The 23,142-nt window shown below is 48.0% G+C and overlaps 1 protein-coding gene across 12 annotated transcripts; it reads left to right on the top strand.

Moving 5' to 3' along the window:
* Window positions 1-7,531: 7,531 nt before the first annotated feature.
* On the top strand, window positions 7,532-21,345 carry SF1 (splicing factor 1). 12 transcript variants are annotated; one of them, XM_060019189.1, is made up of 14 exons: window positions 7,532-7,931; window positions 9,635-9,763; window positions 12,493-12,568; window positions 15,577-15,729; window positions 15,928-16,017; window positions 16,371-16,554; window positions 16,642-16,757; window positions 16,862-16,969; window positions 17,695-17,875; window positions 18,135-18,408; window positions 18,743-18,802; window positions 18,927-19,106; window positions 19,849-20,053; window positions 20,487-21,345. In XM_060019189.1, the coding sequence occupies exons 1-14, from the start codon at window positions 7,901-7,903 to the stop codon at window positions 20,614-20,616; spliced, it is 1,917 nt and encodes a 638-aa protein (XP_059875172.1). In that variant the 5' UTR covers window positions 7,532-7,900; the 3' UTR covers window positions 20,617-21,345. The 12 variants fall into 12 exon arrangements, with proteins under 12 accessions (XP_059875172.1, XP_059875171.1, XP_059875165.1 ...); XM_060019188.1 differs by having other exon boundaries at window positions 7,532-8,282; XM_060019182.2 differs by lacking the exon at window positions 20,487-21,345 and adding an exon at window positions 8,138-8,282 and having other exon boundaries at window positions 19,849-20,311.
* The last annotated feature ends 1,797 nt before the right edge of the window (window positions 21,346-23,142 follow it).

Below are 23,142 nucleotides of genomic sequence, written 5' to 3'. Positions count from 1 at the left end.
TCCACCTGTTGCTGGCCTTGTGCTTTGCATCGTCATTCTCCTACATTTCCCTCTTAGCGGGCTCCACACCCCCAGACCAGGGAGCCCCCTGTGGCCCCAAGCACTGACCAGGCTGCTCCGTGGACAGAGACCCCTGACCCTTGACCCCAGGTACCTGGAGAGGACTTTCAGCCCACAGAGCAGCAGGCAGCAGACAGTGCCACCTTGTGGCAGGTTGCCCCAACACTCTAAAGGAGGGTTGGGGGGTGTCAGAATGTAATGTGCCAAAGCAGGGGTGCCTGGGAAAAGCAGGGGCCCCTGATAAAATATTTGCTGCCAGCAGAGTCTGGCCACCAGCCAAAGAAAGGCCAAGAGGCCAGGGAATATGCACTGAAAGACCAAAATTGTTATTTTATCTGTATGTTTTTTAATAGGTAGCCCTTGGCCATAGGTACACAATTTTTAAAAAAATACAAAGTAAATACAATGAGAAGTCTCCTATTCAGGTCCCAGTTACTTATAAACCTTCTGGAAGTACTTATGCATATTTAAGAAGTAATGGTATGCTTTAGTCTTCCGTTTCTTACATACACGGTAATATATTCCACACACTGTTCTAATCTTGCCCTTTAAGATCTGTCCTGGAGGGAATTCCCCGGCGGTCCAGGGGTTAGGACTCCGTGCTTTCACTGCCGAGGGCCCGGGTTCGATCCCTACTCGGGATACTAAGATCCCGCAAGCTGAGTGAGTGGCCAAAAAAAAAAAAAAATCTGTCCTTAAAAGCTTTCCATGATCCGTGCCTCCCACTTTGTTCTTTTATAGCTGGTATTCCACTGTATGGGTTTCCCATAACTAATGTGAATTAACTGTCGTTAGATCCCTATTGATGGAAATTTCAGTTGTTTCTACTAGTTTGCTATTACAAATGATGCAGCAATAAATACTCTTATGCCATTGCCACTGTGTAGGTATTCAAGTGTCCCGTAGGATTAATTCCCGGAAGTGGCCTTGCTGGGTCAGAGCTGGCTGTCTTTGTCCTTGTGACAACTACTGTCACACTGCCCTCCCTGGGCAGAAGCCTCTGCGATGGGTCAGATCAGCCTCTGTAAGCCATCCCGTGGGTCAGCAGAAGAGGCTAGGGCACCCCAGGATGTTCGGGTAGCTGGCCCATAGCCGAGTCAAGTGAGGGTCAAGGTGAGAGGTGACAACCAGAATGTGTGGTTCAAGACAGCAGGGCAGCGGCCGTGCTCACAGTGGTATGTCCAGTGCCTGGTCACTGCCTGGTGCACAGAAGGCCCTCAGTCATGCTTTCTGAGTGAAGGAATGAGCGTGATATTGTGAAGAGGAGGCCCTAGAGTTGGGCCCCCGGACTGGATGAGTTTGCTGAGCTGTGTTTTCCCCAGGTAGACCATGTCCTAAGTCTATCTGCAGGGTATAGGGAGGATTGGAAGTATTGTAGTACACATAATGCAATGACACAGATGAATCATAGAGATGTAATGCTGAGTGAAAACAGCAAATTGCATAAAGTGACACACAGTATGATAGCAAAAATAAGCAAAACTAAACCATCTATTGTTTGGTGATTTAAGCACGTGTGATAAAACACTTAGGAGATCAGGGGAAGAAACAGCACAAAATTCACATGATGGCCCCTGTGAGGGGAGTGGGAATGGGGTAAGGAAGGATCCCAGGAATTTGCAAAGGTGTTGGTAATATCTTGCTTCTCAGGCTGTGTGGTGGGTTCATGAGTATTCGATTTATAGCTCAGTTCCTAATGCACATAAGGTTCCACACACCCTTTTGTATGTATCAAATACTATGTGAGGGAATTCCCTGGTGGCTCAGTGGCTAGGACTCTGTGCTTCCACTGCAGGGGGCACTGGTTCGCTCCCTGATCTGGGAACTAAGATCCCCCATGCCACGCCGCACAGCCAAAAAAAAAAAGAAAACGTAAGTTTAGATATTTTAAAGTAACCACTTAAAAAAACTCTGTAATGGCTTAAAAAACAAAATCAAACAGGCAACATAATCCTTTCCCAGATGATAAAATCAAGTGGAGATAATGAAAATGTTCCAGTGACAAGCTATGGGCAGGTCCCTCTAGCTGCCTTCTTCTGTTGCTTCTTTTAAAACAGCTTTACTGAGGTATAATTGGCACACAATGAACTGCATCTATTAAAAATGTACTATTTGATGACTTTCACACATACACACCAGTGAAACCATTATTGCAATCGAGAGAAACATTTCCATCACCTGCAAAGCTTCTTCCTCTTTGTAATCAGGGCCTCCTGTTCCTCCTTGCCTCCCCATCCCGAAGTAACCACTGATCCGTTTTCTGTCACTATAGATGAATTTGAATTTTTCAGAATTTATATAAATAGAATCATATTGTACGTACTCCTTATTTGGCATCTTTCACTAAGCATCATTATTTTGAGATTCATCCATGTTGTTGCATGTATTAATGGTCATTCCTTTTATTGCCAAGTAGTATTCCATCATATGGATGTACCACCGTTTGTTTAGCTAGTTGCCTGTTGATACACGTTTGGCTGTTTCCTGTTTTGGACTATTTATTACAAATAAAGTTGCTATGAACATTCATGTACGTGTCTTTGTGTGGATATATACTTTCATTCCTCTTGAGTAAATGCTTTCTAGTGGAAGGGCTGGGTCATATGGTAGGTGTTGTTTCATTTTTTTCTCTTTTGTTTAATTCTAATTTAAAAAAATTATTATTTTAAACCTTATTTCACTTTTTAAAAAATTTTTTATATATCTATTTTTTTTTTTTGCGGTACACGGGCCTCTCCCGTTGCAGAGTACAGGCTCCGGAGATACAGGCTCAGCGGCCATGGCTCACGGGCCCAGCCGCTCCGCGGCATGTGGGATCCTCCGGGACCAGGGCACGAACCCGTTTCCCCTGCATCGGCAGGCAGACTCTCAACCACTGCACCACCAGGGAAGCTCTCACTTTTTAAGAAACTACCAAGCTGTGTTCCAAAGTGGTTGTACCATTTTGCATTCCCACCAGCAGGGTAGTTGAGTTCTAGCTCCTCCAAGTCCTTGCTAACACTTGGTATTGTCAGTCTTGTTTAATTTTAGCCACTCAAACACATATGTAGTGGTATCTCATAGTGGTTTTAATTTGTATTTCCTTCATGACTAATGATGTTGAGCATCTTTTCCTGTGCTTATTTACCATCTACAGGTACACCTCAGACATACTGCAGGTTCTGTTCCAGGCCACCACAATAAAGGGAATCCCGTGAATTTTTTGGTTTTCCAGTGCATATGAAAGTTATGTTTACACTATACCATAGTCTATTAAGTGTGTGATAGCATTATGTCTTTAATAAATATACATACCTTAATTAAAAAATACCTTATTGTTAAATAAAATTGCTAACCATCATCTGATCCTTCAGTGAGTTGTATCTTTTTCCTGGTTGAGCGTTTGAAATATTGTGAGAACTGCCAAAATGTGACAGATACACACAAAGGGAGCGAATGTTGTTGGGAAAATGGCACCAACAGACGGGCTTGACACTGTTGCCACAAACCTTCAATCTGTAAACACAATCTGCGAAGTGCAGTAAAGCAAAGCACAATAAAGTGAGTTCTTTGGTAAAGTGTGGATTCAAATCTTTTGCTTTGGGACTTCCCTGATGGCACAGTGGTTAAAATCCGCCTGCCAACACAGGGGACACAGGTTCAAGCCCTGGTCCGGGAAGATCCCACATGCTGCGGAGCAACTAAGCCCGTGTGCCACAACTACTGAGCCTGTGCTCTAGAGCCCGCGAGCCACAACTACTGAGCCTGCGTGCCACAACTATTGAAGCCCGTGTGCCTAGAGCCCATGCTCCGCAACAAGAGAAGTTACTGCATTGAGAAGCCTGCGGACCGCAGCCCCCCCGCCCCGCCCCGACGCAACTACAGAAAGCCGCGCAACAACAAAGATCCAATATAGCCAAAAATAAATTTAAAAAAACATCTTTTGCTTTTAAAAAATAGGTTTTTTTTCAGCTTTATTGAGATATAATTGACATAAAACATGTAAGTTTAAGGTATACAGTGTGATGATTTGATTCACATATATACTGTGAAATGATTACAACTAGTTGACACTTCCATCACCACACAAGTTGTTTCTTTTCTTTTTTAAAAAATTATTTTATTTATTTATTTTTGGCTGTGTTGGGTCTTCGTTGCTGCGTGCAGGCTTTCTCTAGTTGCAGCGTGTGTGGGCTTTTCATTGCGGTGGCTTCTCTTGTTGCAGAGCACAGGCTCCAGGTGTGCGGGTTTCAGTAGGTATGGCACCCGGGCTCAGTAGTTGTGGCTCGGGGGCTCTAGCGCACAGGTTCAGTAGTTGTTGCTACACAGGCTTAGTTGCTCTGCGGCATGTGGGATCTTCCCAGACCAGGGCTTGAACCTGTGTCCCCTGCATTGGCAGGCGGATTCTTAACCACTGTGCCACCAGGGAAGCCCAGGAGTTGTTTATTATTGTTGAGTTTTGGGACCCTGGATAAAAGTCCTTTACCAGATATGTGATTTGTACATAACTACTTTGCTATTATTTCTAATCTGTAGCTAACTCACAAATTCCAATACCCATCCCCCCACCTTGTTCAAATTACTTTTAACTGGGAGTTGTAAATAAACATGGTTTTCCAGAGGAAAAAAGTTATGAAAAGTACTTGGTGCATCATGTGTGCTCACTCCATCGTAGATATTATTATTCCTAATTCGGGCAATGGAATCATCTACAGGGCTCTCCAAAGGCTGGATGCAGGGTGGAGGGGGGTTGGTTGTGGTGAACAGCCATGGATTTGCTCCCTCTAGGCTCAGCTAGCTGCATGATGCTACCTCCTGATCTTGCCAGGGGCCTGGGGTTTCTCAACTATCAGATTAGAGTTAAAAGATAGAAAATGCCAGGGATTAGTAAGTAGGGGTCAAAACCTTTTTTTTTTTTTTTTTTTTGGCTGCACTCTGCGGCATGCAGGATCTTACTTCCCCAACCAGGGATCAAACCATTGTCCCCAGCAGTGGAAGGGCAGAGTCTTAACCACTGGACCACCAGGGAAATCCTGAAACTTCTTGCTCTTTATGTTCTGACACCAATTCTCTGATACCAACCGTCCTACAATTCAATTCTTTAAAAAAAATTTTTTAATTTATTTTTGGCTGCGTCAGGTCTTAGTTTTGGCTGGGGGCTCAGTAGTTGCAGTGCGTGGGCTTAGTTGTCCTGCTGCACGTGGAGATCTTAGTTCCCTGACCAGGGATCGAACCCAGGTCCCCTGCAGTGGAAGGCGGATTCTTAACCACTGGACCACCAGGGAAGTCCCCTGCAATTCACTTCTGACATGAATTACCTGAGTTGGGGAAGACCCCACAAGTTAAGGAGTTCAATCACAAGTCCCGGGTCACCAGGCTACCCACATCTCTGTCCAACTTGGCTACAAATTCGGGGGTTCCCACAGCCCCCTTCAGGTTCAATGATTTGCTAGAATGACACACAGAACTCAGGAAAGTGCAATAATTATGATTACCAATTTATTTTAGAGGCTACTTTTAAATGAACAGCTAGATGAAGACATGCGTTGGGTGGCAAGGTCTGGAAGAGTCCTGAGCCCAGAAGCTTCACCCTGACCCGTGGAGTCAGGATGCATCACCCTCCTGTTACATTAATATGTTCACCAACCTGGTGGATTAACTGCTTTCCAAGGCTGCCTACTAATCCCAGTTATGGGTGATCTAGTTTATTCAGCCATTCACATATTGATGGTAATTTACTTCGTTTCCAGGTTTTTGCCATTACAAACAAGGCTGCAGTAAATGCAGTAGAAGACTTTGAACTCATTACATTATATAATCACATGCCTTGCTTTGGGGCAGATTCCCAGGACTTGGACTGCTACATTGAAAGATTTTTTAAATTTTTCCTGCAAGGGGTACAATTTTAACAGGTAACAGAATGCTTTCCAAAAAAGAATTCATAGTAGGTGTTAGCACCTTTTTTTTTTCTATTTGATTGTTATTTAAAGATTTCTTATTATCACCTTAATTTGCACTCCCCTGCTTGGGCTGTTAGTACCTTTCATGTTTTTTTGGCTGTTTGGATTTGCTCTTCTGAGACTCGCCTATTCAGTGTTTGCTCATTTTCTCTTGTTTTTGTCTTTTTTCTAATTAGTTTTCAAGACTTCTTTGCATATTATAGATATTAGCTCTTTATCATATGTATGGCAAGTATATTTTCCTAATGTATTATTGTCTGTTGACTTCTATCATAGGTTCCTTTGGTAATCAAGTATATTTTTTCTTTATATTTTGAGTTTCCTGTCTTCATAAAGTCTCTACCCCTAGATGACCCTGATAATCTCCTAAGCTGTATCCTGTTGTTTTTTTTTTTTTTTTTCGGTACGCGGGCCTCTCACTGTTGTGGCCTCTCCCGCTGCGGAGCACAGGCTCCGGACACGCAGGCTCAGCTGCCATAGTTCACGGGCCTATCTGCTCCGCGGCATGTGGGATCTTCCCGGACCGGGACACGAACCCACGTCCGCTGCATCGGCAGGCGGACTCTCAACCACTGCGCCACCAGGGAAGCCCTATCGTGTCTGTTTTATTGTTTAGATTTAGGACTCTATACCATTTACTAGCTAAATCTTTTCCTTACTGAATTGAAATACCACCTTTTCGGCAGGTATTGTAGGGAATCAATTTCCAGACTCTATTCTGTTGCACTAATCTGTTTTTCCTACAACAATAACACATTGTTTCATTACTGTCTTTTATACTGTGTATTATCTGGAAAGGCAAGCTAAGCCTCAATCTCGTTTACAAGTTTCCCCACTATTTTCAGTTATTTTATATGACTTAAAGATGATTTAATCAGCCCCAACCTCGTTGGGATTCTAATCAAAATGCACTATATATGTAAACTAATTTTGGAATTGACAACTTCATATTGCTTTCCACGTAAGATATATGTACCTCCATCGGCTCAGATATCATTCTTAATCCGTCAACAAGACTATTTCATAGCTTTTGTTTTTTCCACTTTAATTTTTTTCAAAAGCAGGAAGTCCCCTTTTACCTGAGTTGTCAACGAATCTGGTTTACCCGCCCGCGCCAGCCCCTCCCCCGTCCCTCGGTTCCGGGTTACCAACGGAATCGAGGACTGACGTCACCAAGAGCTTCCGCGTCGGACCCGAGGACCGAAGCTGAAGCCAGGTGCTGGGGGCGGGTTTTGCGCCAACTACGCATGCGCACTGCTGCTCCGTTCCCCGCGACCCTAAATCTCCTTCGCCCGGACTTCTGCGCTGCGACCTCGCGCTTAAACCCAGCGAAACTACTCCCCGGGGGAAGGGAGTAGACTAAAGAATCGAACCAGCGACAGCCAATCCCATGACACTACGACGCAACCGAGTTTGATTGACTCCATCAACTCCAGCCAATGGGAGAGCTCTTGGCCCCAAACGTCACAGAGTTTGCCCCACCCTATCCCCTCCCTTCTGGACTCCGAGCTCAGTTCGCGCAGTAACAAATGAAGTGCGCGTTGCGACACCTCCCAGCTCTCCAGGCTCAGCCGCCATTTCCTCGCCTGGCCTAACGGTCCGGCCAATCCCAGCGCGCATCGAGAAGGGCTAAGGCTCCGCCAATCGGAGGCCGCCGATTTCGACCCCTTGCCTCGCCCCGGCCCAATCCAGGCTCCGGCCCCGTCGCCCCCGACCCGCCCCCGCGGCGCCCTCTCTCCTCCCTCTTTGTGCGTCTCGCGCCGCCGCCGCCGCCCGCCGCGTGAGAGGACGGGCTCCGCGCGCTCCGCGGCAGCACAGTCAGGTCCCCTCCCCCCAGAAGATTCGCGAAGGAGAAACCGCCGCCGAAGAGGAGCCGCCGGTGCCGGTCCCTGGGGGGCGCCATGGCGACCGGAGCGAACGCCACGCCGCTGGGTAAGCTGGGCCTCCCTGGCCCCAAAGGGGGCTTCGAGCCGGGGCCACCGCCTGCCCCCGGGCCTGGGACGGGGCTGCTGGTGTCCGGGCCGCCGCCGCCCCCGCCCGTGGGCTCGGTGGGGGCCCTGACCGCGGCCTTCCCCTTCGCGGCGCTGCCGCCGCCGCCCCCGCCGCCCCCGCCGCCGCCCCCCCCGCCTCCCCAGCAGCCGCCGCCGCCCTCCCCGGGCTCCTCGTACCCGTCGCCGCAGCCGCCCCCTCCGCCGCCGCTCTACCAGCGCGTGTCGCCACCGCAGCCGCCACCCCAGCCGCCGCGTCAGGACCAGCAGCCGGGCCCGGCCGGTGGCGGAGGAGGTGAGTCGGGCCGAGAGAGCGCGACAGGCGCTGCGCGGATGGGCCCGGCCGGCTGAGGGGCGCGCGGCGGCGGCGACGGCGGCTGCACGCGGCTGGGGCGCGCGCGCACGGGGAGACCCGGGCGGAGGCGCCACGGGGCGCGCGGCCGAGTTCTCGGGCCTCGAGTGCGCACGCGCGTTAGGGGTGGGGGCCTGGCGGGAGGAAGTTTGTTGCGCGCAGGCGCAGTGTGGCGGCCGGGCTTCGCGGCCAGCCTGAAAGCCTAGGTGGGGGGGGGACTCTCTGTTGCTCTCCATTCTGGTGTAAGGGAGAGGTGTGGAGGGGGTCGAGTGAGTGAATGGGGTGTTGGGTGTGCAAGTCTGGAGGGTGTGAAAGGGTCAGTTGATGACGTGGAGCGTCCTTTTCCTGGTTGTAGAAGAGTCCTAAAGGGAGAAAAGTACCCAGAGTAGCTCTTCGACTGCTACAGTAAGGCAGGGTTTTCACTACAGAGAACCAAAGAGATTGAAAGTCTTCAGAGGATGGTTGGGTCTGATTTTTTTGTGGCTGATTTTGGGGGAGGAAATTCTACGTTTTCTAATCTCCCTTTGTCTACCTAAGAAATGTGACATGCCTTCTCCTCTTGAGGCGTTCCCCCTAGGTCTGGCCCCTGAGAAGAACACTTTTGTGTACTGAATGCTAGGGAGTTTCTGCCTGTGTACTGGAGAAGGAGGATTTGGCTGTTTTTGTATAGCTTGTTCTTTGTTGAACTTTTGATGCATCTTTTAGACACTAAATGTCCAACTGGCCGGGAAAATTGAATGCTGATTTCTGAGAAATTTCTGAGAAAAAAGTGATCTTGTGGAAGAATCCAGTTTTTTCAGTTAGTAACTATAGGTTTAGTTGTGTTTTGGCCCCCTTAGACAGGTGGCTGATGGGGAGGTGGGAGGAGCCAGCAGGTCCCAATATTGCTTTACAGGCTTGTCTGAGTGTTTAGTCTACTCTTATTTTCTCTGGGGCTGTTAAGGTGTTTATGGACAACCACGTAGTATATTATCTTCTCAATATTTTATTTTACTACTTGAAGCTTTATGCATTGAGATTTGTTACCTTGTTTACGTACTTCACAGAATTTCTGTGGGCAAAAATTATAAATGTGAAATGTTAACTTTTCAGACCCAGGTCCAGGTCCCCTTCTAGTGGCCATGTCTCTTGACTTCTCAGGTTTGTCTTCCATTCTTTGCCATTTCCATTTTAGGTCAAGCTCTCAGTTTCACAGTCTGCTGAGGTTGTGTGTAATAATCATAAGCATCCTAAACTTCTGTTGGCACTTTCTCTGCTCGTTTATATTTGCATCTGATGAACTTTATTTGTTCTAGACTTTCCCAGTAAGAAGCGGAAGAGGAGCCGCTGGAACCAAGACACAATGGAACAGAAGACGGTGATTCCAGGAATGCCTACAGTTATCCCCCCTGGACTTACTCGGGAACAAGAAAGAGCTTATATAGGTAAATACACGTTCTGCACCCAAATGCATTTTCGGATTGTTACTATTCTGAGCAACATTTTATCTGTTGAAAGTTTGGGACTTTAAAGTTTTCTCTTTTTTGAGAGGAGGTATGGTCAGGTGTACTTGCGACTTTGGTATAATCTATCAGTTTTTGCTCTGTGAGTCCTGCATTTGTAGCTCCTTGTTTTGGTCTGTTGGTAACAGCAGTGTTCTCCATGAGTGCCAGGAGGGTAGAGGGGCCCACTTAGGAGTGAGAATAGTCCCCAGTCCAGCACCCCACCCCACCCTTTTCAGCTGCTGTTCATTGCCAGTTGATGAGGTGAGTGTTTTATGCCTCTCTGGACACGGCCCCACTGGAGAACACTGCAGGTATTGTAAACCAAGTACCTTTTTCACAGCATGGGCTTTCACCATAATTTCATATTCCTCCCTTCCCTAAAATGTGGTCTTTTATTTTTTTATAGGTACTTCCTAAAAGGGAAAAAAAAAGCTCAGTTTAATCAAAAAGTGGTTCTGAAAGTGTGTTTACAGTGCACCCCTTTTTTACCATTTTGTTGAATTTAACCTTTCCTTTAGCATCTTTTCTGGTTTGGTCTTTTGTGGAGAGCTGTCTTGAAATGAGGGCTCTTGGGTTTACTACTAAAGAACTCTGCAGGGAAAGGGATACTGCTTGGATATGGAATAATGAGGTGGTTAGGATAAAATATCTTAACTGTTGAGAAATTTTGAGAAGTAAGAATGTCCACAGTAGAAATGAAATTAACCTCAAAATTACCTTTTTTTTAAATACAAGGTTATTAATGCAAGTTTTACCTTTATTTATGTACCTGTGCAGGTGTCTCAAAAAAGTTCACTTGATAAACATTTCTTACTAACCAAGTAAACATCCCCTTTGGAGTAAATTAGGGCAGACGCCTCCTAGACCCGTGAGGTTGTGGCCTTCACGAATAAAAAAAACTTCAAGGCCGTTGTTCTTGAGGATCTTAATCTCTTGTGTTTCTAGATTGCTGAGAATTTTGAGGTGTTGGAATTGTCTGTCTCTTTTTTACAATACTAATAATTCTCTCCCCACTGTTCAACCTACTCCCACCCATCCCTTTATGTCTCATATTTGACTGGTCTGGGTCTTGATAACCTTATGAAAATGTTCCTAGTGGAGTGATATCCCAAGGACACAAGCAGATGTAGAAAATGGGAAAAACAAACTCATTCTTTACATCTCCCGCTCTCTTCCCTTGGAGGGAGTTAATGCTCTGGGCCCTAAGGGCTGTTTATAGCTATAATCAAAGTAGAGAGAATGAGAGCCTAGGTTACTGTAGGTCTCTGCTCCAAGGAAGATAGCAGCCTTTTGATTTAAGTGCCAACAATTTCCTCAGATCAGATCCCACACCCCTACAGTCCAGTTAAGATGACTGCCTATCTCCATGAAGGTGACTTTCACCTTGAGCTGTTGAGCTAATACTTGACTGCCAAGTCAGAACATTTCTGGCATAAAAGAGCTTAGGGGCCCATGTGTGTCTTATTGCATTTCTGTCTTTCATGGTACATACTGCCTTGTACAGAATGCCCCCAATATCTTCTCTTGATATTAATGTGGATTTTCATTTCTTCAGAGTTTGAGTGGCTGTGTGATATATCCCTGTAGGATGTATTTAAAATTAGAAGGGTGTCTGGGGTTAGACATGCATTAATTCTTGGAGCAAACTCAACTTTAACCCAACCCAGTAAAACTTGCCCTTATTTAGAAGTATCTGTTTACAACACTCAGATGCTACAAAGGTAAGAAACAGGTGGTCTTCAGCATGCCGAAGAAAGTGGTTTGGCTATGCAGTGCCATTATCTTGAGAAATCATCCGGGTAATATTTCCCTGGAATCACTGAACTTTTGTGAAACCCTCATCTCTCTTTTTCACATACAGCCTCATTTGTCAAGGTCTGAGGGCCACACATACTGTCCTTGACCCACACTTTTCATCCTCTGCACCCCTACTTTTACTCCCTGCATAAGGAGCAAGTCTAAAAACAGACTTCTTGCATCTTAACGGTTACTGGTTTATTAAGGTATATGGATTGTCATAAAATTTGAATAAGAAACAACAGGTATTGGAAGATCCTTTGGATCTGGTTTTACACAAAGAGTTATGTACAAACTTATATGAGATTGTTGAATTGGTTATTAAATGTCTTATTTAAGGAATTTTAAGCCTGGTATCAATGAAAATGATCTTTGCTTAACTGGTGTTTTTCCTTGTCCCATGTTAATTGAGTCTCATTTTGGGTTATGTTTAATATTTAATGAAGGAAAAATAAACTCTAAGAGTCTTGCACTCAAGAATGTAATTTGGTGGGAACAGGATACTGGTGATAACGTGGTTTAGTTCCGGGTACCAATTGTATAGCAAGCCTTGGTGGGGACGGAGAGGTGAGACACCTCCTAATAATTGCTTTGATGTTAGCCTTAGCGAACAGTCTATACTGCTAACCCCTCTTCCAACAAATTGTTTGCTTCCTTAAGTGATAACCATTTTGAAGTGAAAGATACTTATAGATGTAAATGGACTCCTGCCAATAGGTGGTTGGGGTTTTTGCCTCAATGTGTTCACTGATCAGTCGTCCCTTTCAAAGTCTCCGAGTTCTTCATGCTTGTTGTTGAGATTTGAGATGTTTTTTGGTAACATTGTCTTTTTTCCATCCTTTTTTTTTCTTTCCTAACCTGGTTTCTTCCAGTGCAACTGCAGATAGAAGACCTGACTCGTAAACTGCGCACAGGAGACCTGGGCATCCCCCCTAACCCTGAGGACAGGTTGGGAAACAGTTTTAACCAGCTGACAGTAACGCTTTTACCTTTTTCTCAATACGTTTTACTGGTGGCAACATGTTGTGTCAGTTCAATAAAATCCTAGTAAGAAGACTGGTACTGTGACCATTCTGGGAACTAGAGTGTAAATTAGCAGTATATATGGTCAGTCATCAGTTAGAAAATCGGAATGAAATTTAATTACTAGCAGAATCGAAAGTTACAGGAAAACGGACAACCGGTTTTCATTTGGTAAGCCTGTAGATTTTTAACCTGATTTGCCCACCGGTAGGGACAGTGAGGTGGCCCGTTAACCAGCTGTTTCAGTACCTGCTTTGGCTGACAGCCCACGTGTAAAGTTTTCCTCACAGGTACTACACAATGTAGGGAATAAGAATATTTTTGAACATCACTGAATCTGAGAAGGCCAGAAATTCATTCTGGTTAGCTCATTGCTGCAGTCTCTTGCTCATGGTTTTGACATGGTTTTAAAGTAGACAAGATTCTAACCAACTTCCTTCACTGCCAGTTAATTTTCAGCCTTGGCCATTGCCTGGGGGTGTTGGGAGGGGCCAGAATATTCTCACCTGTTTTGGGAAGGCAAGCAACCAACCCTAAATTACTTTTTTTTTTTTAAGGGAGTGTGGTCTTCAAACAGCTGTGGTCTTGTCATTTCAGTTTATGATTTCTCTCACCTCTGAAAAGTAAAAAGTCTGAGGGAAATGAACTTTTTAAACAGGAATTTTATTGGCAGGTTAATATTTGAGCAGCTAAAATCTGGTCCATTTAATAGAAGGGCAGTATGCCTCCCTCTCAGTGAAGTTTCTCTTAGTGCATGCAGCATAGTTCAAAACACTTTGCTTTAAAAAAGTAGTGTTTTGGGTTTTGTTACCCATTTTAATAACTTGTTAAATCAGGAAGATGATGTAATGGTTTTAGAAGCCACTCACTTAAGCATCTTTCTGCTGCCCTTTGTCAGGAAACAAATTAACTTATTTCTCCATATTGACGCTTTTAATTTTATTTTTTCACCAGTAGATTTTGGTTGGAGGGTTGTATTATGTTTTATATTTTGACTTTTTTTTTTTAAGATTTGAATTATAGGTTGTAGACCACAACTGTTAGTGCCTTTTTGGCCTTTTTCCCTTTAATAACATGTCTACAGGTTACCAGGCAATTCCTCAAAAAGTTGAATTTTTAACAAACCTTTGCTTCCTGGAGAATTTGGATTAGAAACTAGATGTTCTATAATACAATGCCTATTCAAAGCGAAGAAGTTGGGCCAATCTGACCTCTAGAATATTGGCTTTTGCCTTTCACTTCCACAATTTGGAAAGAGGTTCACTGTTGCGGGGCTTTTAAATGACCAATTTGGTGCTGGTAAAACTGGTGATTAGCCAGAAATGCTTAATCTAGACAGCTATGAATGAGGTGGGAATTAGAAACGTCAAACATGTTAGAAATAAAAACAGAGCAGAGTTTTTTTTTCTCCCTTGTATTCAGTTTGAAAGAGGCCTTAATTAATGCCTTATGGTTTTGCTTTGAAAGAACCCAGGTTGGAGGGAAATGATATGAGTTTCTTACTAAGATTATTTCTTAAGAAGGTGTATTCTCAGTATGAAGCCACTTTATGCCATTTTGATTTTGCTCAAGTTGCACAGTTAAAAATGCTTTAAAATCTCTTATAGACTTAAATGTGTAAGATGATAGTCTAATAAGCTGGGGTATGTTTGTTTTTGTTCACTATTATTGGATTGTGCTAACAGTTTATACAAATGCTAGAAACGGAGGTGTCATTTAGCCGTCATTAGCCATGAACAAACCTGACCTTTTATTCCATCGTGTGTGTAACGTGGTATGACATGGTTCCCTTTAGGCTGAAGACAGTGGGAGCAGCCGAGTTCAGTCCTTGCTCTCCAACTAGGCAAGGTTCTCTCAACTAAATCAAGGGTATAGGAGTCTTTGACTACTTTCAGGATGTTTTTAAAATAACCTGATCCACATGGTCTCTTCCCTTCTTGCAGCTGCTACTAAATTTTCATTCAGAATATCAAGCTATGGTCCTTTTTGTAATCTTAACTCAGAATTCTAGGAGTGTAACTTTTCTTTTTTTTTTTAATTACCGCAAAATCCAGCTGTGGTAAACTGACCATTTTATCATTACTATTTTTTACTTGTAGCAACAGCATTTTACTCCTTAAAAAAAGAGAGAGAGAAAATCTGCTTTCTGGACTTGTAAACTCTGGTGGAGAATCATAGGTTTTCCCCTTGCTGTTTGCAGGTTCAGACCCTAGACAAGTACTTGACCAAATCTGCATTTGCAGCCTCTCACAGAAGCTGCTTTAGCAATTTAACCGTTTTCTCTACCCAGACTCCCCAACCTCGAACAGCCAGAAAACAGGTTGACCTCCTGGGCCTTGGACACAGCCAGCCAGGCCATTGAAGGAAAAGCAGAGACGAAGCCTTGAACCATCTCTCTCCATTGTGGGGGCCAAGTAGCTGCAGTAGCCTTGAGTCCCAGTTGCATTGGGTTAAAGAGCTCAGACTTACTATGTGGTAGGGGTGTAGACTCTCTTCCTGATAGGACATGAGCTCTGCAAGAGTTAACGTTTTACCTAAACTTGGGGTTTCCGTGGTTCATAAAGTTGTAATGTTATTTTTTTTTCAAATGAAAGCAAATTCATATCTGGCAAGAAGACTCCAGAGGATGATACTGTCCTTGCCATTTACAATCTAGAGATTTTCCCCCAGAAGGACAGACTTTTTTTCCCTCTTACTTTTAGAAGCAAAACTACTTTTTTCTTTCTCACACACACCCCAGTCCCCCTAATGCTAAGCCAGCTTCCACCTCCTCATTCCACACGATCGTGAATAGCACACGTTATGGTCGGTTCCTCCGAAGAGTGTTGAGTTAGGGTCTGAGAGGCAGAGGGGCTGGGGAAGACTTATTTTAGCCCGTGTGGGAATGAGAGAAAAGTGAAGGCAGAACAGTGATGGTGGTCTGTTTCCCACAGGTCCCCTTCCCCTGAGCCCATCTACAATAGCGAGGGGAAGCGGCTTAACACTCGCGAGTTCCGCACCCGCAAAAAGCTTGAAGAGGAGCGGCATAACCTCATCACGGAAATGGTTGCCCTCAACCCTGATTTCAAGCCACCTGCAGATTACAAGTAAGTGGGGGCCAGGTGATCTGGGACAAGGACACCTGCGGATTAGGTGTGGTCTGGTAGAGCAATTTTGGTACTAATCTCTTATTCCTTACCCCCAGTCACCTGTAATTAACAAGTGGTGTCGGGTTAGTTCTAGAAGAGCTGTCGATTTGTGTCATCTTGGAAGTGTGCAGAGTCTATGAGTCTTTTCTTTCTTAGACCTCCAGCAACACGTGTGAGCGATAAAGTAATGATTCCACAAGATGAGTATCCAGAAATCAACTTTGTGGGGCTGCTGATTGGGCCCAGGTGAGTAACTACTATCCTGTGGAATATAGAATTCCTAAGGACCTGGGAGATGTGTCTGTCTTGTGCCTGTTTGGGTGCCACTGGTGGCTTATCTTCCTGTTTTTGGTAGGATGTTCACTTTGGCTGAGTGCATGCCTTTTTGTGAGAAAATCTATTTTAACTTCCCCATTTCACCGCAGGGAAGTCAGATCTTGAGGATTGCTGTGTCTGTGACCTTAACTTAGAGATCATGGAGCTCTTGGTGGGAAAATCCCATTCTCTGCACTCATGGTTTCCTTCCAGTGCCCAGCGAGCCACTCTGGCGTGTGAATTTGTGTGTCAGGTATGACAATGGTCTTTTCTGCCTTTGACAGAGGGAACACCTTGAAGAACATAGAGAAGGAGTGTAATGCCAAGATCATGATCCGGGGGAAAGGCTCTGTGAAAGAAGGGAAAGTCGGGCGCAAAGATGGCCAGATGCTGCCAGGGGAAGATGAGCCGCTTCATGCCCTGGTTACTGCCAATACCATGGAGAATGTGAAGAAAGCAGTAGAACAGGTGAGGGAGCCAGAAAGGAAGCCTCTAGCCAGAATTCTAGGTGGTGTCCCAGGACTTACATAACTGTGCCCGTTGCATCTCCACCAGATAAGAAACATTCTGAAGCAGGGTATCGAGACTCCTGAGGACCAGAACGATCTACGGAAGATGCAGCTTCGAGAGTTGGCTCGTTTGAATGGGACCCTTCGGGAAGATGATAACAGGTGTGTATGTGATTAGTTTAGAGGGGAGTGCACAGAGGCCTGAAGAATCTATGGAAGAAGGGTGATTGGCCATAGCCCTTCAGGTGACTTTTTTCTGTCAACAGGATCTTAAGACCCTGGCAGAGCTCGGAGACCCGCAGCATTACCAATACCACAGTGTGTACCAAGTGTGGAGGGGCTGGCCACATTGCTTCCGATTGCAAATTCCAAAGGTGAGGGTTTCCTGGTAGCCCGTGGTATACAAGACAGTTCCTGTTAACCTGCAGACTCAAGAGAAGCTTTCTTTCTGTGAATGTGGTCTGTAATGGTGTGATCGAAAACCCAGAATGATTAGAAACAGCTGATGCAAAACATCCCTATTTTATTGCTTATCTTGAGCCCAGGGAAACTGGAAAACTTTCCTTCTGGGTATAGGTGTTTTCACAGTGGCTTAATGTTAACTGCCATTTGTTGCTTAAGGTGGGTATAAGAAGACAGCAATCCTGTGCAGTTCCGACCAGTTGCGAACCAGCATTTGATAGCAATGTTTTTCTACTTTGGGTGGCAAATATAAAAAGCTTTGTTAAGGAAGTTCTGGCAGTTGCTCCGGTCTTGGCATAGATGTTCCTTCCCTCAGACCTGGAATGTAGAAATTGATGAAACTTGCTATTGTAGAAAAACCTGTGCTTTCCTGGCTGGCGTGGTTGGCTCTGGTCTGGTGCTTCCTCTCTCCTCTGTGCTTGCCCTAAGGGTCTCTGCTGTGGCAGAGGTACATGTAATCCCAGTGGCAGAGCTGGGCATGGAACTGAAAAGCTGATGAGACTATTTTGAGGAAGGGGTTAGAAAGGGTGACTGAACTCCTCAGAACTTTCTCTGTGTAAATTTCTCAGAGTAAAGGTTTCTATCTTAAGGAGGGTTTTTTCCTTTTCTGTTTTTGTGTCCCCCACCCCACCTTCAGGCCTGGTGACCCCCAGTCAGCTCAGGATAAAGCGCGGATGGATAAAGAATACTTGTCCCTCATGGCCGAACTGGGGGAGGCACCTGTGCCCGCATCTGTGGGCTCCACCTCTGGGCCTGCCACCACACCCCTGGCCAGTGCACCTCGGCCCGCTGCTCCCGCCAGCAATCCACCTCCACCGGTGAGCTTCAAGGGCTGGTTCTTACAGCCTGGCCCCCCTTGTCTTCTGAAGAGACTGGGGGAACGTGGCCAGGTGCTTTGGGTAGAACAGGTGGACATGGGCGGCAACATTGTTCTTTCGGGACGTCAGGAATGTTTGGGGACCTCTCAGTTTGGGGAAGATCTTGTCCTTGTGTCCTGGTCCTGTGGCATAGCCGAAAGAACAGTGTTGCCACCAGGGGGAGCAGGCAGGGACGCTGGCGGGAAATGCTCTCACGTAGTCTCTCATGTCCACTACCCAGAGCCGCCCACCCTGGATGAATTCTGGCCCGTCAGAGAGTCGGCCCTACCATGGCATGCACGGAGGTGGCCCTGGTGGGCCCGGAGGTGGCCCGCACAGCTTCCCACACCCGTTACCCAGCCTGACGGGCGGGCACGGTGGACATCCCATGCAGCACAACCCGAATGGACCCCCTCCTCCTTGGATGCAGCCGCCGCCACCACCGATGAACCAGGGCCCCCACCCACCTGGGCACCATGGCCCTCCTCCAATGGGTAAGTAAGTGTCAGACCAGAAACCTTGGGGCTTTGGGATAAGCAAGGGTTTGTATCGTCACTGCACACTGGAAGCAGGTCTCAGAGCCGTCGGGTATTGGTACTGAGTCTCTTGCCAAGGCTTGGGCTCCAGGCCAGGAAGAAGGTTCCGTCCTGGTTCAGGGAGGGACTTCTGTGTGGGGTAGGCACAAGCCTGCTGCTTAGAGGCGGAGTCCCAGAACTGCTCTTGTGCGGGTAGTGATTGCAAGCTGTGCGGCTAAGCTGCTGGTGGGGCGGCATCCTCCCTGGCCAGTTCCAATGTCCTGCTAAGTTCCTGCTCTTTCCTTCCATCAAGATCAGTACCTGGGAAGTACGCCTGTGGGCTCTGGGGTCTATCGCCTGCATCAAGGAAAAGGTAATGGAACCTGGCCGTTTGCTCACTTTGGGGTGTCGCCTCCCAGGCCTGGGAGTGAGTGGGGGCTCTGTTGCAAATCCCTCTCTTCCACTGAGGCCTCACCCTTGTCTCCACCTGGCTGCAGGTATGATGCCGCCACCACCTATGGGCATGATGCCGCCGCCGCCGCCGCCTCCCAGTGGGCAGCCTCCACCCCCTCCCTCTGGTCCTCTTCCCCCATGGCAGCAGCAGCAGCAGCAGCCTCCACCGCCCCCTCCGCCCAGCAGCAGTATGGCTTCCAGTACCCCTTTGCCATGGCAGCAAAGTGAGTGGAATATTTTGGGCTTGTGGGGGTGGGTGGGATTGCGGGGGAGGGGGCTGAGAGGAATGAGAGACCCTGGCAGACAGGCAGGCAGACACCTTGGGGTGAGACTCTGGTCTCTGCTGCAGGGTAAACAGAAGGGCCTTGTGGCCCCCGGGCGCCTCGGGGAGGAGAGCTGACGTTTGGTGTGGTTGTGTCTGGGGAGAGGTTTGGGGGGGCCTGGAGGGGAGCCGCCATCATAGGTAGGGTGCCAGAAGTCCAGGCTCTGCTGGGTGAGCTGCTGGCTGGCCCAAGCCTACGCGTTAGGCCCGGGTTGGGGTGGTGCATGCCTGCTCTGCAGAGGGATGTGATTGGGGCCTGAGAGACTGCGGGGATGGGATCGGGGGCAGCGGGGAGAGTAGCTGTGGCCTTGAGGTTGAATGTGCCGTTCGGTGGTGGCGGCGGATGGGCGGAGGGATGTCAGAGCCGGTTCTTGTGTCTGGTACCTTCCCCTCAGCCCTTCCAGGGGCATTGGTGACAAAGGGCTTACTCTGTTAAGCCTAGAGACCTTGAGGCTGACCCCAGGGTAGTCCTGCCCACCCCTCCACCCCCATCGCCAGGACAGCCCTGCCCGCCCGCCCCCCACCACCGTACCGCATGCCAAGCCAGGAGCAGGCGTCCCTCGCCCCCCCATCCCAAGGCAGCAGCCGCAGAGAGCCGCGGTGTGCCCCCGCGCGTGTGACCTTGGGCTTCTTTACCACCCCAGATACGACGACTACCACCACGAGCGCTGGCACAGGGTCCATCCCGCCATGGCAACAGCAGCAGGCGGCTGCCGCAGCTTCTCCAGGAGCCCCTCAGATGCAAGGCAACCCCACTATGGTGCCCCTGCCCCCAGGGGTCCAGCCGCCTCTGCCGCCCGGGGCCCCTCCCCCTCCGCCGCCTCCGCCGCCTGGTTCCGCCGGCATGATGTATGCCCCGCCCCCTCCTCCTCCGCCTCCCATGGACCCTTCTAACTTTGTCACCATGATGGGCATGGGGGTGGCGGGCATGCCACCCTTCGGGATGCCTCCAGCTCCCCCACCGCCTCCACCACAGAACTAGACTCGGTTTTTTAAGAAAATATATATTATATATAGAGAGAATTGGTCTCGTTTAAACACACGCCGAACCTCACCATATGGAGCCAGACATTGGGACGCACGCATGTGATTGTGTGCACGCATGTGTGTGTGTGCACGCACCGGGCTGGGCCAAGCGACTGAGGCCTCGCTTAGGAACGGGCAGGTGGTAGTAGGGGCGCCAGCTTGGGCTCTCCTGGCGCCCCGTAGCATCGAGTGTCTTCTTTGTCTTCTTTCTCTCCTCACCCAAATCCCTTTGCCTCTCCCCAAACCGGGCCGCCAGGATCCCTCCCCGCGGCGGCGATGGCCCGAGCCATGAGAGTGAGGACTTTCCGCGCCCATTGGTGACCCTTCCAGGCAGACAGCCTCAGCAGCGCCCCTGGTGGACAGGATGGTTCGGCAAAGCAGCCTGAGTTATTTTTATGGACGGAATCGGAACACGCTGGCTCCATATTGTGAAATTTTTTATTAATTTTTTCTTTTTCCTTTGTTATTTCCTTATCTTTTCCTTTCTTCAGACTCCGTCCAAGGAGATGCTCTCCCCGGTCTTCTGCTGCAATTAGATTCCTTTCCCTTTTTCATTCCTCGTTCTTCTCTTTCTAAGGAGAGAGGAACAAATGGTTCTTAGGCAAAGGCTTTTGGCCACCAATGTCAGGCTAGTGGGGGGTTCCTTTGGTTCTAAGATTTTCAAGGTGCCATAGTCGCCCTGAGATTTTTTTTTCCCCTAATTTTAAGCGTGGGGTTTTGTCTCTGTCACCTTTGTAGACTAGCGGGTTGACCCCCAGGTCCAGGGTCCATTTCCGTCCTGGCATCCCTGCCAGCAGTCGGGGCCACCTATGCTGCCGTGGGCTTGTCTGCCAGCCAGGAGCGCCCTTTCCACGCCCCTGAGCACCTGAGCTGCCTCAGATTCCATTTGTTCCTCTCTTTCCTGGAAGGTTTCCTTTTCAAATTTATTTTAGTCCCAAATGTCAGTGTTTTGCAGTGTCTAGGGGTTTGAGCCCTTTGTTTTCCATTCTGCTTCTTTTTTTTCCTCCTTCCTCTTAATGGTGTGATTATGTTGATGATAATGTATAATGCGCGTTCTCTTCACTGGTTTATCTGCAGAAATTTCTCTGGGCTTTTTTTTTTTTTTTTTTTTTTTTTTTTTTTTTTTTTGGTGTATGATTCAACACTGCGTTAAAGGGGGATGTTCTATTGAATAAAAGAGCAGTGTGGTTTTCTGGGTCTGTTTATTTCCTTTTCTTTTAAATCCCCTCTGCCACCATCAGCACCAGCACCAGTTACCTTACCTGCGTTCAGCTCCTGGCCGTACTTGTCCTTTTCTTCCTGGAGAGCCTCTGGGACCTTCATTAAGGAAGCCCCCATCTACCTCCCTGTGTAGTTTCGCTGAGGGAAGCTGGTGTGTGGGCGGCCCCACCTCCTCCCTCTGCCTTAGTAGTTAATGGCTGAGAACCTGGTGACCCCCTCCCTGGTCTCTCTTTTCGAAGGCCTTTCCCTGGGGCTTGGACCTCCCCATGCGATGAGCTCCAGTTGTGATTTGTACTTGGAAGCTGCCACCTGACTGTGAGGTCCTGGGCCTAGGGAGGCATCGGCACTAAAGGTCAAGCCAACTAATCCTGCCTGTCAGGCTCAGAGCTGCTAAAGTTAAAGCCGTCAAGTGGCTTTTTCTCTCTCTGCTGGTGACTCGCAGCCTGCCACACTGCAGGCTTCGGGGAGAGGTGGGGCAGGAGAAGGGGACTCACCTTGTGCTTTGTAAGCACTTCACAGAGGGTCTCAGGCTGTTTTGGTCTTTGGTGTCTGGGGTGGTAGATAGGGCCCATGGTGGCACCAGAAAAGTACATCTCAGGACATAACATGGGGCAGTGAGGGTCTTGTTCAGCTGCTGCTGCTTTGCTACAGTTCCCTTGGGGAGAGCTGCGCTGGGGCCTGCCCTTTCCCACTAGCTTTCCTTCCTTCCAGGAGGCTGAGGGACAGCAAGCTTCTGTTGCCCACGGCTCCTGGCCAGCGGGGACGGCACAACGCTGGCCTGGGCTGCTTTCCAACTTCAGGCTGGGGCTGGCCGCTGCTGTTTTATCTGGAGCAGAGCCTTGCGTGTCTGGGCCCCATCCAGGGTGCCTGTGTTTGCTGTAGGCCCAGCAGGGGTTAATGAAGCCTCAGAACCCAGACCTGTTCCCTGGGTCTTCCTAAGCAAGCCCTAAACTTCAGTTGACTGAAAGGGAGCAGGGAGATCTTTTCTCTTTGCTCTTAGCTGACAGAATGGGGGCAGGGCCTGGGGCCTGGCAACTCTCTTTGACTTCGGCTTCATCTCATTGCTTCCCCCCACAAGCTTGGTTTCCCTGGTGGGCTCATGGGGCAGTTAATTAGCTCTTTGAAGCTCTGGAAGAGGCAAAGTGGCGCTATGTGGGTTTTAGAAATAAAATCAATAAATGACTTAACCACAGCCCAGCTATCTCCGTTTCTCTCCCCTGGGGCCAGCTCCATTCCTGGGCTCACTCCCTTTCTGTTCCCTGCCGTCAGCTTTCGTTAAGGTTTTGGGGGGGTAACAAGTGGCTGAAGGAGGCATCAGTGGCCTTTCTCCAAGCAGCTCAAGGCCCTGAAATGGAAGAGAGACAGCAGGAAGGCTTGGCCCTCGGAACCACAGCAAGCACCTGCCTTTGTGGTGGAACGGGAGGGAGAAGTGCTCTCCCACCTGCCTTGGACACCTAGGGTAGAGAAGAGCCCTCTACTTGACCCTGTTTCTGTTTTGCTGCAGCAGCAGTGTCTCCCCACCCCCTCAAAGCTAGGTTGGTGAAAGGAATGTCGGTTGGGAAAGGTCACCGTCAGGGCTGTGTTACTGAGACCCAGCCAAGGGCTCTGGAGGAACCCAAGATTGGTCCCGGGAAGGAGGCAGGATTTCTGATTAGAAACCTAGTCGGATGTAAACAACTTGAGTTATTTCA

This window comes from Delphinus delphis, chromosome 8 (assembly GCF_949987515.2).
Source record: "Delphinus delphis chromosome 8, mDelDel1.2, whole genome shotgun sequence".
Taxonomy (NCBI): Eukaryota; Metazoa; Chordata; class Mammalia; order Artiodactyla; family Delphinidae; genus Delphinus; species Delphinus delphis.
This window is presented reverse-complemented; position numbering and strand designations above follow the sequence as displayed.

What these genes read in the sequence shown, in the direction of transcription:
- SF1 (XM_060019177.2), top strand. Translation starts at nt 7,901, where the DNA reads ATGGCGACCGGAGCGAACGCCACGCCGCTGGGTAAGCTGGGCCTCCCT. An exon ending in CCCGGCCGGTGGCGGAGGAG is followed by an intron (nt 8,283 to 9,634) that starts GTGAGTCGGGCC and finishes TATTTGTTCTAG; the next exon opens with ACTTTCCCAGTAAGAAGCGG. An exon ending in TCCGATTGCAAATTCCAAAG is followed by an intron (nt 16,970 to 17,694) that starts GTGAGGGTTTCC and finishes CCCCACCTTCAG; the next exon opens with GCCTGGTGACCCCCAGTCAG.